General features: G+C 41.0%; 3 protein-coding genes across 3 annotated transcripts; 2 read left to right on the top strand and 1 right to left on the bottom strand.

Moving 5' to 3' along the window:
• Positions 1 to 7,184: 7,184 nt before the first annotated feature.
• On the bottom strand, positions 7,185 to 8,300 carry LOC129726893 (3-oxoacyl-[acyl-carrier-protein] reductase FabG-like). The gene is made up of 2 exons (XM_055684100.1): positions 7,575 to 8,300; positions 7,185 to 7,516 (listed from the first exon to the last, which is right to left on the bottom strand). The coding sequence occupies exons 1-2, from the start codon at positions 8,125 to 8,127 to the stop codon at positions 7,299 to 7,301; spliced, it is 771 nt and encodes a 256-aa protein (XP_055540075.1). The 5' UTR covers positions 8,128 to 8,300; the 3' UTR covers positions 7,185 to 7,298.
• Positions 8,301 to 8,904: 604 nt separating this feature from the next.
• On the top strand, positions 8,905 to 9,917 carry LOC129726892 (3-oxoacyl-[acyl-carrier-protein] reductase FabG-like). The gene has a single exon (XM_055684099.1). The coding sequence runs from the start codon at positions 9,020 to 9,022 to the stop codon at positions 9,791 to 9,793; it is 774 nt and encodes a 257-aa protein (XP_055540074.1). The 5' UTR covers positions 8,905 to 9,019; the 3' UTR covers positions 9,794 to 9,917.
• A 409-nt stretch (positions 9,918 to 10,326) lies between these two features.
• LOC129726894 (3-oxoacyl-[acyl-carrier-protein] reductase FabG-like) lies at positions 10,327 to 11,228 on the top strand. The gene is made up of 2 exons (XM_055684101.1): positions 10,327 to 10,919; positions 10,981 to 11,228. Exons 1-2 carry the CDS (start codon positions 10,367 to 10,369, stop codon positions 11,196 to 11,198), a joined length of 771 nt encoding a protein of 256 aa, XP_055540076.1. The 5' UTR covers positions 10,327 to 10,366; the 3' UTR covers positions 11,199 to 11,228.
• Positions 11,229 to 12,350: the final 1,122 nt, after the last annotated feature.

The following is a 12,350-nucleotide window of genomic DNA, read 5'->3' as shown; positions in this document are numbered from 1 at the left end:
GGTTCCAGAGATACTCATATTGGAAAGTATTTGTTTATTTCAGGCTGTTTTTCACAAACCGATAGTCGCCATCTTGGATTTCGAAATGGTATTTAAGATAATTTCTGGCCTCTGAGCATCATTCTGGTTGAAGAAACACCCATATTGGGTGTTATTCGATCATTTTCGGCTGTTTCCCAGGAACCGGAAGTCGCCAACCAAGAATCCATCGGCCATTTTTGGCTGTTTTCCAGAAACCAGAAGTTGCCATCCTACAATTCATAGTGGTGTTCTCGCAACATTCTGGCTCCAGAGATACTCATATTGGGTGGTATTTGGTCACTTTGGGCTATTTTTCAGAAACCGACAGTCGTCATTTTGAACTTTCAAATTGCCTGTGAAATCAATTTCTGTCATCTGGGCGTAATTCTGGTCCCGAAAACATTAATATTGAATGGTATTTGGTCATTTCCGGCTGTTTGCCAGACACCGGAAGTCACCATCTTAAAATTCAAGATTGTGTCTGTGATCAATTTTTAGCTTCTGTGCATCTTACTGGTTCCGGAGATACTCATATTCAATGGGAATCGTCCATTTCAGGCTGATTTCCAGAAACCGGAATTTGCCCTCTTACAATTCAAAATGTTGCCTGAGGTCGATTATGGAACATATTTTTTACCACTAACACATTCACTTGCCAAATTTGGTTCCATTTAGTTGGTTAGCCCTCGAGATGTGCAGAAATTTGTGTTTCATTTGTATGGCATCCCTTTCTTTCAAAAGAAGGAGGGGTGTCAAAACATTATGGACATATTTGTTACCCCTTAAAACATCCACATGCGAAATTCGGTTCCACTGGCTTGGTTTGTTCTTGAGTTGTGTAGAAATTCATGTTTCATTTGTATGGGACCCCTCGCTTCCAGAAACAGGAAGGGTCTCAAACTATCATGGGAACCTTTATCGGCACCAAAACCCCTACAGACAAATTTTTACGCCGATCGGTTCGGTAATTTTCGAGCCTACATGGATAAGACAGACAGACAGACCAGATTTCATATCTATATGTATAAATTACAACATCAATATTTTTTAAGAGTGAATATACATTTATTGGATTGAAGCGTTCAAGTAAATCTATTTTTACAAATAAAAGTATGAATGAGAAAGGCTGGGTCTGACCGCTAGGTGGATTAATTTAGGTTTTATTCAGCTACTGCGATTGAAAATTACCCGACCTACAGAAAACGTCAAATTAGGCTGCGACCACTGTCCGCCTTCACCGCTCGTGGAAAGCTGGATACGATTGGAACGTGTGCAGCGAAGGTTCATACGTATAGCTCTTCTTCTTACCTTGGCGACAACCTAACAATCTTCCACCGTATGCAGACCGCCGTCGTTTACTCAATCTGGATACCTTGGAACGCCGCCGCAAGATACAACAGGTATTATTCGTGGCAAAGCTGTTGAATAATGCGGTAGACTCTCTGAAACTCCAGTCGTTGATCAATTTTCGTGCGCCACAAAGAGCCCCGACCATCCTCACTATTAACAAATCACTCCCATCGTACGAACTGTGGGGGCCATCCACATACCACGTGGGCCAATTTTAAACGATTTTAACCCCCCCCCCCCCCCCCCTGTGGACAACTGTTCATATGAATTCTAAAAACTTTGTATGGACCGTGGACATTACACAAACCCCCCCCCCCAAAGTTGTCCACGTGGTATGTGGATGGCCCCTTGGTCACAATGAACCCGTTGCCTCGTGTATTGATATGTTTAGTCGTATCGAACAATGTATTGAATTTGGTGAGCCTTCGCAAAAATTGAAGAAAAGGCTAGATAGGATAAGTTTTCAATATTATAGACACACACTAAAGTCGCTTTTTACGTGGGGGATACGTGCTGCGTCAAACGAAATCGCATAAAAAACCGCGTAAATTTCGAAATCCGCGTAAAAAAATCCACGTTAATTCCAAAATCCACGTAAATTTCGGAATCCGAGTAAAAAAATCCGCGTAAATTCCTATTCCCTCTCTCTCTCTCTCTCCTTTCTCTCCTTCTCTCTCTCTCTTCCTTTGTCTCCTTCTCTCTCCCTCTCTCTCTCTCTCTTTCTCTCTACCCCCCTCTCTCTCTGTCACTTTCTTTCTCTCCCTCTCTGTTACTTTCTTTCTCTCCCTCTCTCTATCCATCTCTCTCTTTCTCTCTCTTTCTCCCTATTTTTCTCTATCTTTCTCTCTCTCTCTTTCTCTCTCTCTCTTTCCCTCTCTCTCTCTTCCTCTCTCTTTCTCTCTATTTTTCTCTCTCTCTCTTTCTCTCTCTCTCTCTCTCTCTCTCTCTCTCTTTCTCTCTTTCTATTTCTTTCTCTCTTCATCTCTCTCTCTCTCTCTCTCTCTCTCTTTCTCTTGGCACTATTGTACAACAATCAGAGCACCCTTACTAACATGCAGAGAATCCTGAGTAAGAATCCCCAGGATACCGATTAACACGGTGACGGAATCGTGAAAGGAATCGCAAACACGATCCTGAAGATTCCCACTCACGATTCTTATTCAAGAATCCTAGAGCCATATACAGGGCATTCCTGAAGATTCTTTTTTCAGGAATCCTATTCAAGGACGCTCACGAATCCAATGTGAGGAATCCTAGAAAATCTATGCGAATCATGTGTTCGTCCGGGCATCGAAAGAAAGCCCGGTTCCGGACGGCCGACGACCCTGAGCGACAAGAAGCTCCAAAGGATGCTGAAGAACATGTCAGGAAGTGACAGTCCCGTCCACTGGTCTCGACGCTGTAGGCAATGATGCAGCAGCCTGAATAAAATGGTAAAGTCGATTTTTCCGGCGAATCGCGACGTGGCGGTGGTGATAGATGACGAAACTTGTCTCACCCCGAATGGCAACGACTGGCAGGGTACTTCGTATTTTACTTCCTCCCACGAAGGAAGTGAGCTCCGAGGTGAAGTTCATTTCACATTACCAAGTTCCCCAAGAAGTTGCAGCTTTGGCTGACACTCAGTGAGAAGGGGATATCAAAGCCGCTCTTCTTTCGCTCAGAACTGTTCGATAACGGGGAAATTTATAGTATGTAGTGTCTGCCGGAAGTTGCGTCATTTATCAAGAAATACCACAAGGCCGAAGGCGCGGTGTTAAGGCCGGGTCTGGCGTCGGTCCATTACTAGAAGCGATCGTTGAAGGAGATGAAGCGGCTGAATATCGATGTGGCTCATGTTGACGAACCCACCTAACGTCCCCAACTTGCATCCCATCGAGGATTTCTGAGCAAACCTGAAGCGTAAGCTCTACTCCAACAATTTTGTCGCGAAAACTGGAATTGATAAGGAATTAAAAAATAAAACGACGGAAGAATTAAAAAACATGGCTACACGCATATTTTCGTCCGCTACGCAAAGGTTGGAAAATTAGCCAAATTTATTATTTTTTTGCCAAATTGTTAGTTTTCTACTGTAGATGATTTTTTCATATGAGAAAGAATTGTGACAAGGGCTGTCCATAAACCATATGAATTGAGTCATATCTCATTTTTTTCGAAACAAAAAAAACTCATCAGTGTATAGAAACGAATAATTATACTATGTATTCTCAATGTGTTCTGAACCAAATTGGTGTGATACACGAAGAATTCGTTGATAAATAACCAAAAAATTCAAAATATACAGAAAAAATTAAAAACTTTTAATCGTTTTTCTACAAAAACGCAAATTTCCCGCAAATTTGAAGGGCACTAACAAGGCTCTCAGGAACACGAGCTGTGCTTACACAAGCTTACATTTGATGTTTTTGAAGGCCAAAATTAGGAAAATTCCGAATATTTTGTACATGGCATGCAGCAGACTCTGCAGGGTTAAAATCAAATACTCTCCCGGTTTTAGGAAGTTAATCTAATATGCTCTCAATTGTGTGCAAACATACAATAAAAGCTTAAGTTGTATTTCATATATCCCAAAATGTTCAGAAAAACTGTTCTCCTACATTTTTGAAAGTGGAGAACTTTCAAACGGAGTACTTTGAAGGTGTTTTTCAACATGAACAATATAGATCAAAAACTCAAAACTTCCGTAATATGAAATTCGCATCTTTGTAATTTTGGCCTTTCCTCTATATGGAGACCGTCTTATGTGCGCTATTTTTTTTCTGGACCACTGTGACCATTGTTTTGATCTCTTGTGATATGTGCGCTATGGCAAATGTTCCGGTCAACTACCGGAAGGCCGCTCGGAAGGGCGTAGTTTTTGAAGTAGAATACTTCTCTCAGGAAGTTCGGCTACATAGGGATGTGAAATGAAAATCTAAAACCGAAAAAAGTGAAAAATATGTCCAATTTCAAATGCTAATAAATCGGTTAGTATTCGATGGATTTCCTTCGTTCTTGCAGCAATAGATTGGAAAATCTTCTAAGATTCTTCCCAAAATAAGATAATTGTAATTTTATTATTCACACTATTGTACTATTGAAAATAGTCAAGCCTTGTCAAAACGTAAAATCCGACCTCTGATTGGTCGTTATATGCTTGCTTCCCAAGCACGGTCGACAGGATCATATACCTTGCAATTGAAAACATGCTATTTGGCCTATATAAGAGCCTGTTTCAGCCGGAGCCGCTCATAATAGTTTTAGACAGCGACAACAGCAGTCGTCCTTCCTTAGCAGCAGCACTAGCCCTGTGGTTGGTCACCACGTCTCAGGAGCAGCGCGGTTTTTCTCAGCGTGTGTCGCCAGACAGCCATTATTCCCCCCGTGTTGGGGCAGCATAAAGATTGCTATCAGGAAATCCAATTTTGGAAATCAAAACGCCTTTTTCAAGGCAAATAAACAAGTCATTGGAAATTAATAATTTTGTCAACGCAAGCAAGCATTCTGTGTTGCATCCTAGCAATTGGGTCCCAAAGTTTAAAACGGTTTTCTGATTTTTATATATCTGCTGAAAGAGTGCAATTTTCTGAGCAAAACGTGATTTTTAAAAAATGTTTATCGTTTTCCTTCGATTTTTAAATGAAAAATTAAAAACTGCTCGAAATGCCTTAAATGACAGTTCTCTCATATACCGTACATGGGCGAAACGTCAACTTAGACCTTTCGAGCAGTTTTTTTACTCTTCATTTAAAAATCGAAGGAATTTAGTACTTTATTTAGTAAACCCCCCACTGTAGGGGCAGCGCAAAGGCTGCGATCAGCATAACCGACATTGAATAATAAACTGCCCTGTTAGAACGCATTCACAAAAGCAGTTAGTTCGACTATGCAGAGCCAATATGAAGTCGATTCAATCAATCAGCATAAACAGAATTTCGTCGTCTCCCAGCTGCCAAGTTGCAACATGATGCAACACGCAACAGCGAGCAAACGAAATCGCTCGATGTTACAAACCGCAATAAGATACGGGTTAAAACCGTTGCGTGTGTGAGAGCACCATCGGTGTTTATTCGCTGGATACAAAAATCAAATGCGAATTGTGGAATAATTCGTCTAAAGAACATAAGGAAATGGTAAACCTGAACTGAAAGGCGTGGCCTATTACGTAGCACCCTTCGGCTATGAAAGAGTGTTTCTGGGAAAATAGCTACATTCATTAGTCGGAAGGTGAACTGGATGGACCGTCCACAACGTTGACAGCAGTAACAGCAGATACCGGCACTCAGCAGTAACAGACCATAGCAGCGGGTTGCGCCTGTGGTTGCCTTCAAATTAAACAAATCACTTGCCCTGTGGTTGGTCATCACGTCTCAGGAGCAGCGCGGTTCTTCTCAGCGTGTGTCGCCAGACTGCCATTATTCCCCCCGTGTTGGGGCAGCATGAAGATTGCCATCAGGAAATCCAATTTTGGAAATCAAAATGCCTTTTTCAAGGCAATTAAACAAGTCATTAAAAGTTAATAATTTTTGACAACGCATGCAAGCATTCTGTGTTGGATCCTAGCAATTTAAATCTGTCGCACCCGTCTAATTTACTGAATATGAAATAGCTTCCACAGTGCATGTTGTCCGTGTATCTTGATCCCCGCACTGTTAGGGCAGCTCAAAGGTTGCGATCAGCAACCGATTTTAAGTTCACCGTAACTCCCGCTATCGGCGTAACACAGAGGTGCAATCAGCGTCATATCCGATTTTAAATTCAACAACAAACTGTCTTTTTTAGGACAACCAAACAAATGAATTGAAGATTTAATATTTTCACGTTCTGAGCTTTAACCAAAAGTTAATTATCTTAATTTGAATTTACATGTACGTACATATACTCTAACTGTTGAAACTTGTTTGCGCTGCAAAGAGTTTGTTCTTTTCCTGTTCAGTGAGGTCGTATTTATATGTGCAAACTGAAATTGAGTAATACCACAGAGAACAGACATTCATGTTCATATAAAGAAATTTGAAAATCGTGTGTAAAAATTTGAGTCAAAATACGCTAATACACTAACAACATCTGTCTTATGGTGCCCCAGTTACACTGCATAAATATTACTGTATCGATATTTTATCGATATCAGTGCTTGGTTTGTAAGTAACAAAAGCGCCACATAGCGGGAGCATTACCACTTAGTGGTAAATGACGGTTGCAAGTATTTACACATCTTTTGAAAAGAAGATGAACATCTGTTCTCTGTGGTGATACTTCAACTTCATTTACACAGAATTTTCAATACTGCCAATGAGCGATTAACAGTTATTTGCTAGGAAAAATGACTGACACGCAAGCAGCCGGGTTATCTTTCTTGTAAAAGTATTCTACTTCAACCTTGCGGTCGTGGCTTTGCATACAACCTTCCTGTGATTTTTTTTTTGCAAGTAAGCGAACATAATTACCTTCCATGGGAAATTCATTAATTATCTGTCTTAGTTATTTTTTTACCACCATCCGAAAGAAAAATAATTTTTCACCGAAAACGTCATATACATTGGAACTAACTTTTATTCATTGTCCTGCTCTAATGAATACATACTCGTTAAATGTTCGTATTATCACGATCTTACTTCAAAATTTTAGCTTGTATTGTTTCAAAAAAGTGGGATCAACAAAATCCAAGCATATTGAATCCGCATTGAACAAATCTCTACTGTATAGGTACATGTTAATCTTCTAATGTTTTAAAGGATGAAAAAAATGTTACTTGTTCTGTTGATTTTCATAAAGACAATTTGTCTCCATGAAGTCATAAAAACAAGACAATAAATAAACTACAAGTGAAATTAACATGTCCAAAAAATTTATTGATTGTATATTTACTAATTTCATAAATCTAAAACGTCTAATTATAAGGCATGACGGTTTATTTATTGTAATTCCACTCTCGTCATAATGGTCTATCTAGGACACATGGCATGACGCCCACCATCAACATTAAGCGTTACTCCAGTTATGAAACTAGCTGCATCCGATGCCAAAAACGCTATGGTAGCGGCAACTTCCTCTGGTTCACCGGGGCGACCCAGCGCGTGAGTTTGCTTACATTTTTCGAGAAACTCAGCATAAGCTTTCTCATCCATTCCTCCTCGTTTATGAATATCGGTAACAATCACTCCTGGAAGCGTAAAATAATGAAACACTGAACGATGTTCCTGAAAATGTTTACCACCCACCAGGATTCACCGCATTCACACGAACCTGTTTCGCTGCCAGCTCCAAAGCAACACATCGTGTAAACTGATCTATTGCGGCTTTTGATATTCCGTATGCCAAAATTCCCGGAAACGATCTATTTCCTGCCACACTGCTTAGGTTCACTATGTTACCTTTACTTTTGATCAACAGGGGAACGGCCAACATTGTCAAATGGTACACCGCCCTGACGTTTGTATTCATAACCTCATCATACTGTTCCAGACTTGTATTCTCAATGGACCCGTTTGCGATAATACCTGCATTATTTACCAAAACATCTAACCGACCTAGTTTACATGAAATTTCTTCTATAATTCGTTTATTGTCATCCTCTTTTGTAACATCCGCTATCAGAAGTAGTGGCTTTTGCTTCGATATGGCTTCACAAGCTTCGCCAACTTTATTCAGATTGTCTTTGTTACGTCCGGTTAGTACCAAAGATGCACCATACCTTGCTAGAAATTTTGCCGTTCCTTCACCAATGCCTGACGATGCACCGGTAATTAATACTACTTTACCCGTGAATTCCATGTTATACTATAATAAGGAAATGAAAAACAATTTAAATCGAACACAATTGAAATTAATGAACAGGTTAAGGGATTTCTGTTAAGCTTCGCCGCCTACGATTGGTATCAGAGGTATCAGATAACGCAACCCAATGAGAAAGATATTCAGCAGCTGACTGACGGTGAACTGGTGCTTGCGCAGTACAAACAAAACGAACACCATGATAAACATGACATAAACTCACATGAAATAATAACCGGTATATTAACGCAGCACAACGTGTCCGGTATCAGTAAAAATACTGTCGCGTACAAAGCGAAATAGCAGCTAATTTTAGCTAGCAAAGAGAAAATAAAATGATTTAGCATAACAAGAACATATTTTCGCCTGTGTGTCTCAGACCTCTTGAGTTCAAAATCAATATATGTCACGTTGATTTCTTTTCGAAATAATTCTTTTCTGTAGGGAGAGAAAAGTTATTAAATTACAATCGGTACAATAAAAAAGCAGGCATAACTAATCCGTGTTAAGCGAATGACTACTGTTTTACTGCAATCGATCTGCTGAATCGTATTATGTTATAACGCCGAAATGTAGGTTATGTTTTGCACTAGGGTATATGCCCCCCTTATGATCTTTTGGGCCTTCAACCGAGAATATATTTTTCTAAAATGAGAAAAAATTATGCTTACTTTGTGGACTTTCATGAATAAGAATTGCCTCGTTGCAGCAACGAAAAAAAAAATAAGACCACACACCCTAAAAGTTGCTTGCTTGTTGCTGCTTCCACTCATACTCATGAAAGACTGACTAGCAACATCAAAATAGCGGCCAGATCTCAATCGGACTTGTTTATCAGTCATTATTTGGTTCAGTCGCTTAGTGCTATTCGTTGGTTTTACGTAATACGGCAATGAATTTCGCCGGTAAAGTGGTTCTGATTACCGGGGCAAGCAGTGGAATTGGAGCTGCCACGGCCGTTAAACTATCCAAACTGGGCGCCTCACTCGCTCTTACCGGTCGTAAGTTGGAAAATTTAAATGATATTGCAGAAAAATGTTCATCCAGCGGAGGTTCGGTAACCCCGTTTGTTGTTTCCGGTGATATCAGTAAAGAAGCCGACACGGAAAAAATTCTCAAAGCTACCATTGAAAAGTTTGGCAGACTCGACGTGCTGGTAAATAATGCGGGAATTATTGAAACCGGCACGATTGAAACAACTAGCTTGGAGCAGTTTGATCGGGTGATGAACACCAACATTCGAGCGATTTATCACTTGACTATGCTGGCCGTACCACATCTCATCAAATCCCAGGGCAACGTCGTCAACGTTTCTAGTGTCAACGGAATCCGTTCGTTCCCGGGAGTTTTGGCGTACAACATATCCAAAATGGCCGTTGACCAGTTTACACGTTGTGTTGCCCTGGAACTGGCGGCAAAAAATGTGCGAGTCAACTGTGTCAATCCAGGCGTAACAGTCACGAATCTCCACAAACGCGGAGGAATGGATGAGGAAACGTACAAAAAATTTCTGGAACACTCAAAATCGACCCATGCTATGGGACGTCCAGGACAGGCCTCGGAAGTAGCCGATGCAATCGTTTTTCTAGCGAGTGAATCGGCGTCATTCATCACCGGAGCTAGTTTGCCAATCGATGGCGGACGGCATGCCATGTGTCCGAGATAAGAGAGAGAAAAACACCAATAATCAAAAGAATTTGATTTGCTGTTTGAATATATATCATTGTGTGGAACATTTGCATTTTTATACTGTTCATTAAAAAAATATATGTGAATATCGTTTTGCCTTTTTTTCGTTTTTTAGTAATCCGAATATGGAGTAATCGAATAAAACTAAAAATAACACTACGCTATTGCGAAAATTTATCTGACCTACTACGACTATCACGCACCTGTTTCACTACCAGTTCTAAACTGATCTAGTGCAAAACTCCATAAGCCCTTCAAGTAAGCTGTTCTGGGACGCGCTAGCCAGCTTGGAAGTTGTATCCGCAATTACTTTTCTAACCGATGATACCGGTGGCAAACATTGTTTGTGCCCGAGATAAGAATATTGAAATAAACTTCAGTCAACACCACTCAGGAGTTACATTTTTGTATTGGTATTTATTCTCGAAACAGGGAATACATTTACATTACTTTATCTACTGCATTCAGCAGCAATCAACAAGCGATAAAGAAAATAAAAGAACATTGTAATTCTGGATTCGCGTCAGTTGTTGTCTTATATTCGATCGATATGGATTTCAAGGGAAAAGTGGTTCTTATAACCGGTGCAAGCAGTGGAATCGGTGCTGCCACTGCTAAGTATCTGGCAGAGCTTGGCGCCACCGTCGTATTGACAGGAAGGAACGCTGAAAATTTAAATCAAGTTGGTTCCCAATGCGAAGCTGTAGGGAAAGCAAAACCATTATTAATTGTCGCAGATGTTACGAAAGAAGCAGACAATGCCCGCGTGATTGAAACAACAATTGCGAAATTGGGTAAACTGGATGTTTTGGTTAACAATGCCGGTAAAGGAACTTCGGGATCCATTGAGACTACTAGTTTAGCAGAGTATGATGACATTATGACAACAAATGTGAGGGCGGTTTTCAACTTAACCCAGCTAGCTGTTCCACACTTGATCAAAAGTAAAGGAAATATTGTAAACGTTTCCAGTGTGGCAGGCACAAGGTCCTTTGCAAACATTTTAGCTTATTGTGTTTCGAAATCAGCTTTAGATCAGTTCACCAGATGTACTGCCTTGGAGTTGGCTCCGAAACAAGTCAGAGTTAACTCGGTCAATCCAGGTAATTCGATTGCTTACATGTGTCTTTCATTCCGTAAAGGTATTATGATTCTTTTCAACAGCGGTCATCATAACAGACTTCCATAAGCGACTAGGGATGGATGATGTCGCGTATGAAGCATACTTGAAACATTCGGCCAAGACGCATGCGCTGGGACGCGTAGGTCAAGCTAGTGAAGTTGCATCCGCTATAGCGTTCTTAGCTGGAGATACCGCCAGCTTTATCACTGGTATGCAGCTTTGCGTTGATGGCGGAAAAAATATAATGTGCCCACGTTAAATAAAGTGTTTGGAACTTTTGGTTGATTTATTCACTCGTTTGTATTCGTTTGTATACATTGAAGAGTTATTTTTGTTTTTGGAAAATATGTGAGATTTGCCTCAGTTTTCGTGTTCTATGTCCCTACAACAATTTTCTCGCAAAGCTAACCCCCCCCCCCCCCCCCAAGTCAAGAAACTTAACGCCAACATTACCGCCCCCATAAAAATTGCGTAATACTATAGAAGAATTTATTTAATAAAAATGCTCGTTTTTGAAGTCTCTCCAGAGAGTATTTACGCTCAAAAACTCCGAACACTCGTCGACCAACTTCCTTCGAAAGTTGCAACTTCTTATAGAAGTTCGGCCAGGATACCGTCCTTCTCAACGGTCTTCTCATCTGTCGCTCACTGGCACTCGGCATCAAACCAGCCGTTACGCTGTCTTCCACGCGTCGTACCTACCACCTCTCTCGCAGTCGTTTCGATAGCACCGTGGAGACTGCTCCATAGCCCATTTATGACTTCCAGTCCTTCCTCCTGCAGTTCTGCGATCCGTTGATCCAGCTCTCTAGCGTATTCTGCTGCCACGCCATCAGTTTTCAACCGCTGAATGTTGAAACGCGTCGTCCTCTATGCGAGATTTCAGCGCGTTCGACAACCATATGCGGATCTTACAAACGACGAATGGTCAGAGTCAATGTTTGGTCCCCGAAATTACCTAACATCAGTAACATCTGAGAAGTGCCGACCGTCAATCAGTACGTAATCGATCTGGGAGCTGGCTTCTCCGTTTGGATGCCTCCAGGTGTGTTTCCGAATATTTAAACGTGGAAAATATGAGCTACATATGGCCATTCCTCTCGCCGCGGCAAAGTTTATCAATCTCAGGCCGTTTTCATTGGTTGACTAGTGGGGGCCTTGCGTTCCAATGACCGGACGGAAGAATTCCTCCCTCCCAACCTGTGCGTTTACGTCTACGACGACGACTTTTACGTCGTGTTTTAGGCGCTCGTCATAGATTCGTTCAAGCTTGTCATAGAGCTCATCTTTGACTACATCGGATTTATCGTTTGTCGGTGCGTAGGTGTTGATTACATTGTAGTTGAAGAACTTGCCCTTAATCCTTAACATACATATACGGTAACGACTCTTGCTTCCTGATTTCCCAACA

Source organism: Wyeomyia smithii, chromosome 3, assembly GCF_029784165.1.
Source record: "Wyeomyia smithii strain HCP4-BCI-WySm-NY-G18 chromosome 3, ASM2978416v1, whole genome shotgun sequence".
Lineage (NCBI taxonomy): Eukaryota > Metazoa > Arthropoda > Insecta > Diptera > Culicidae > Wyeomyia > Wyeomyia smithii.
The sequence above is the reverse complement of the archived record's forward strand: the minus strand, read 5'-3'. Positions and strand labels throughout refer to the sequence as shown.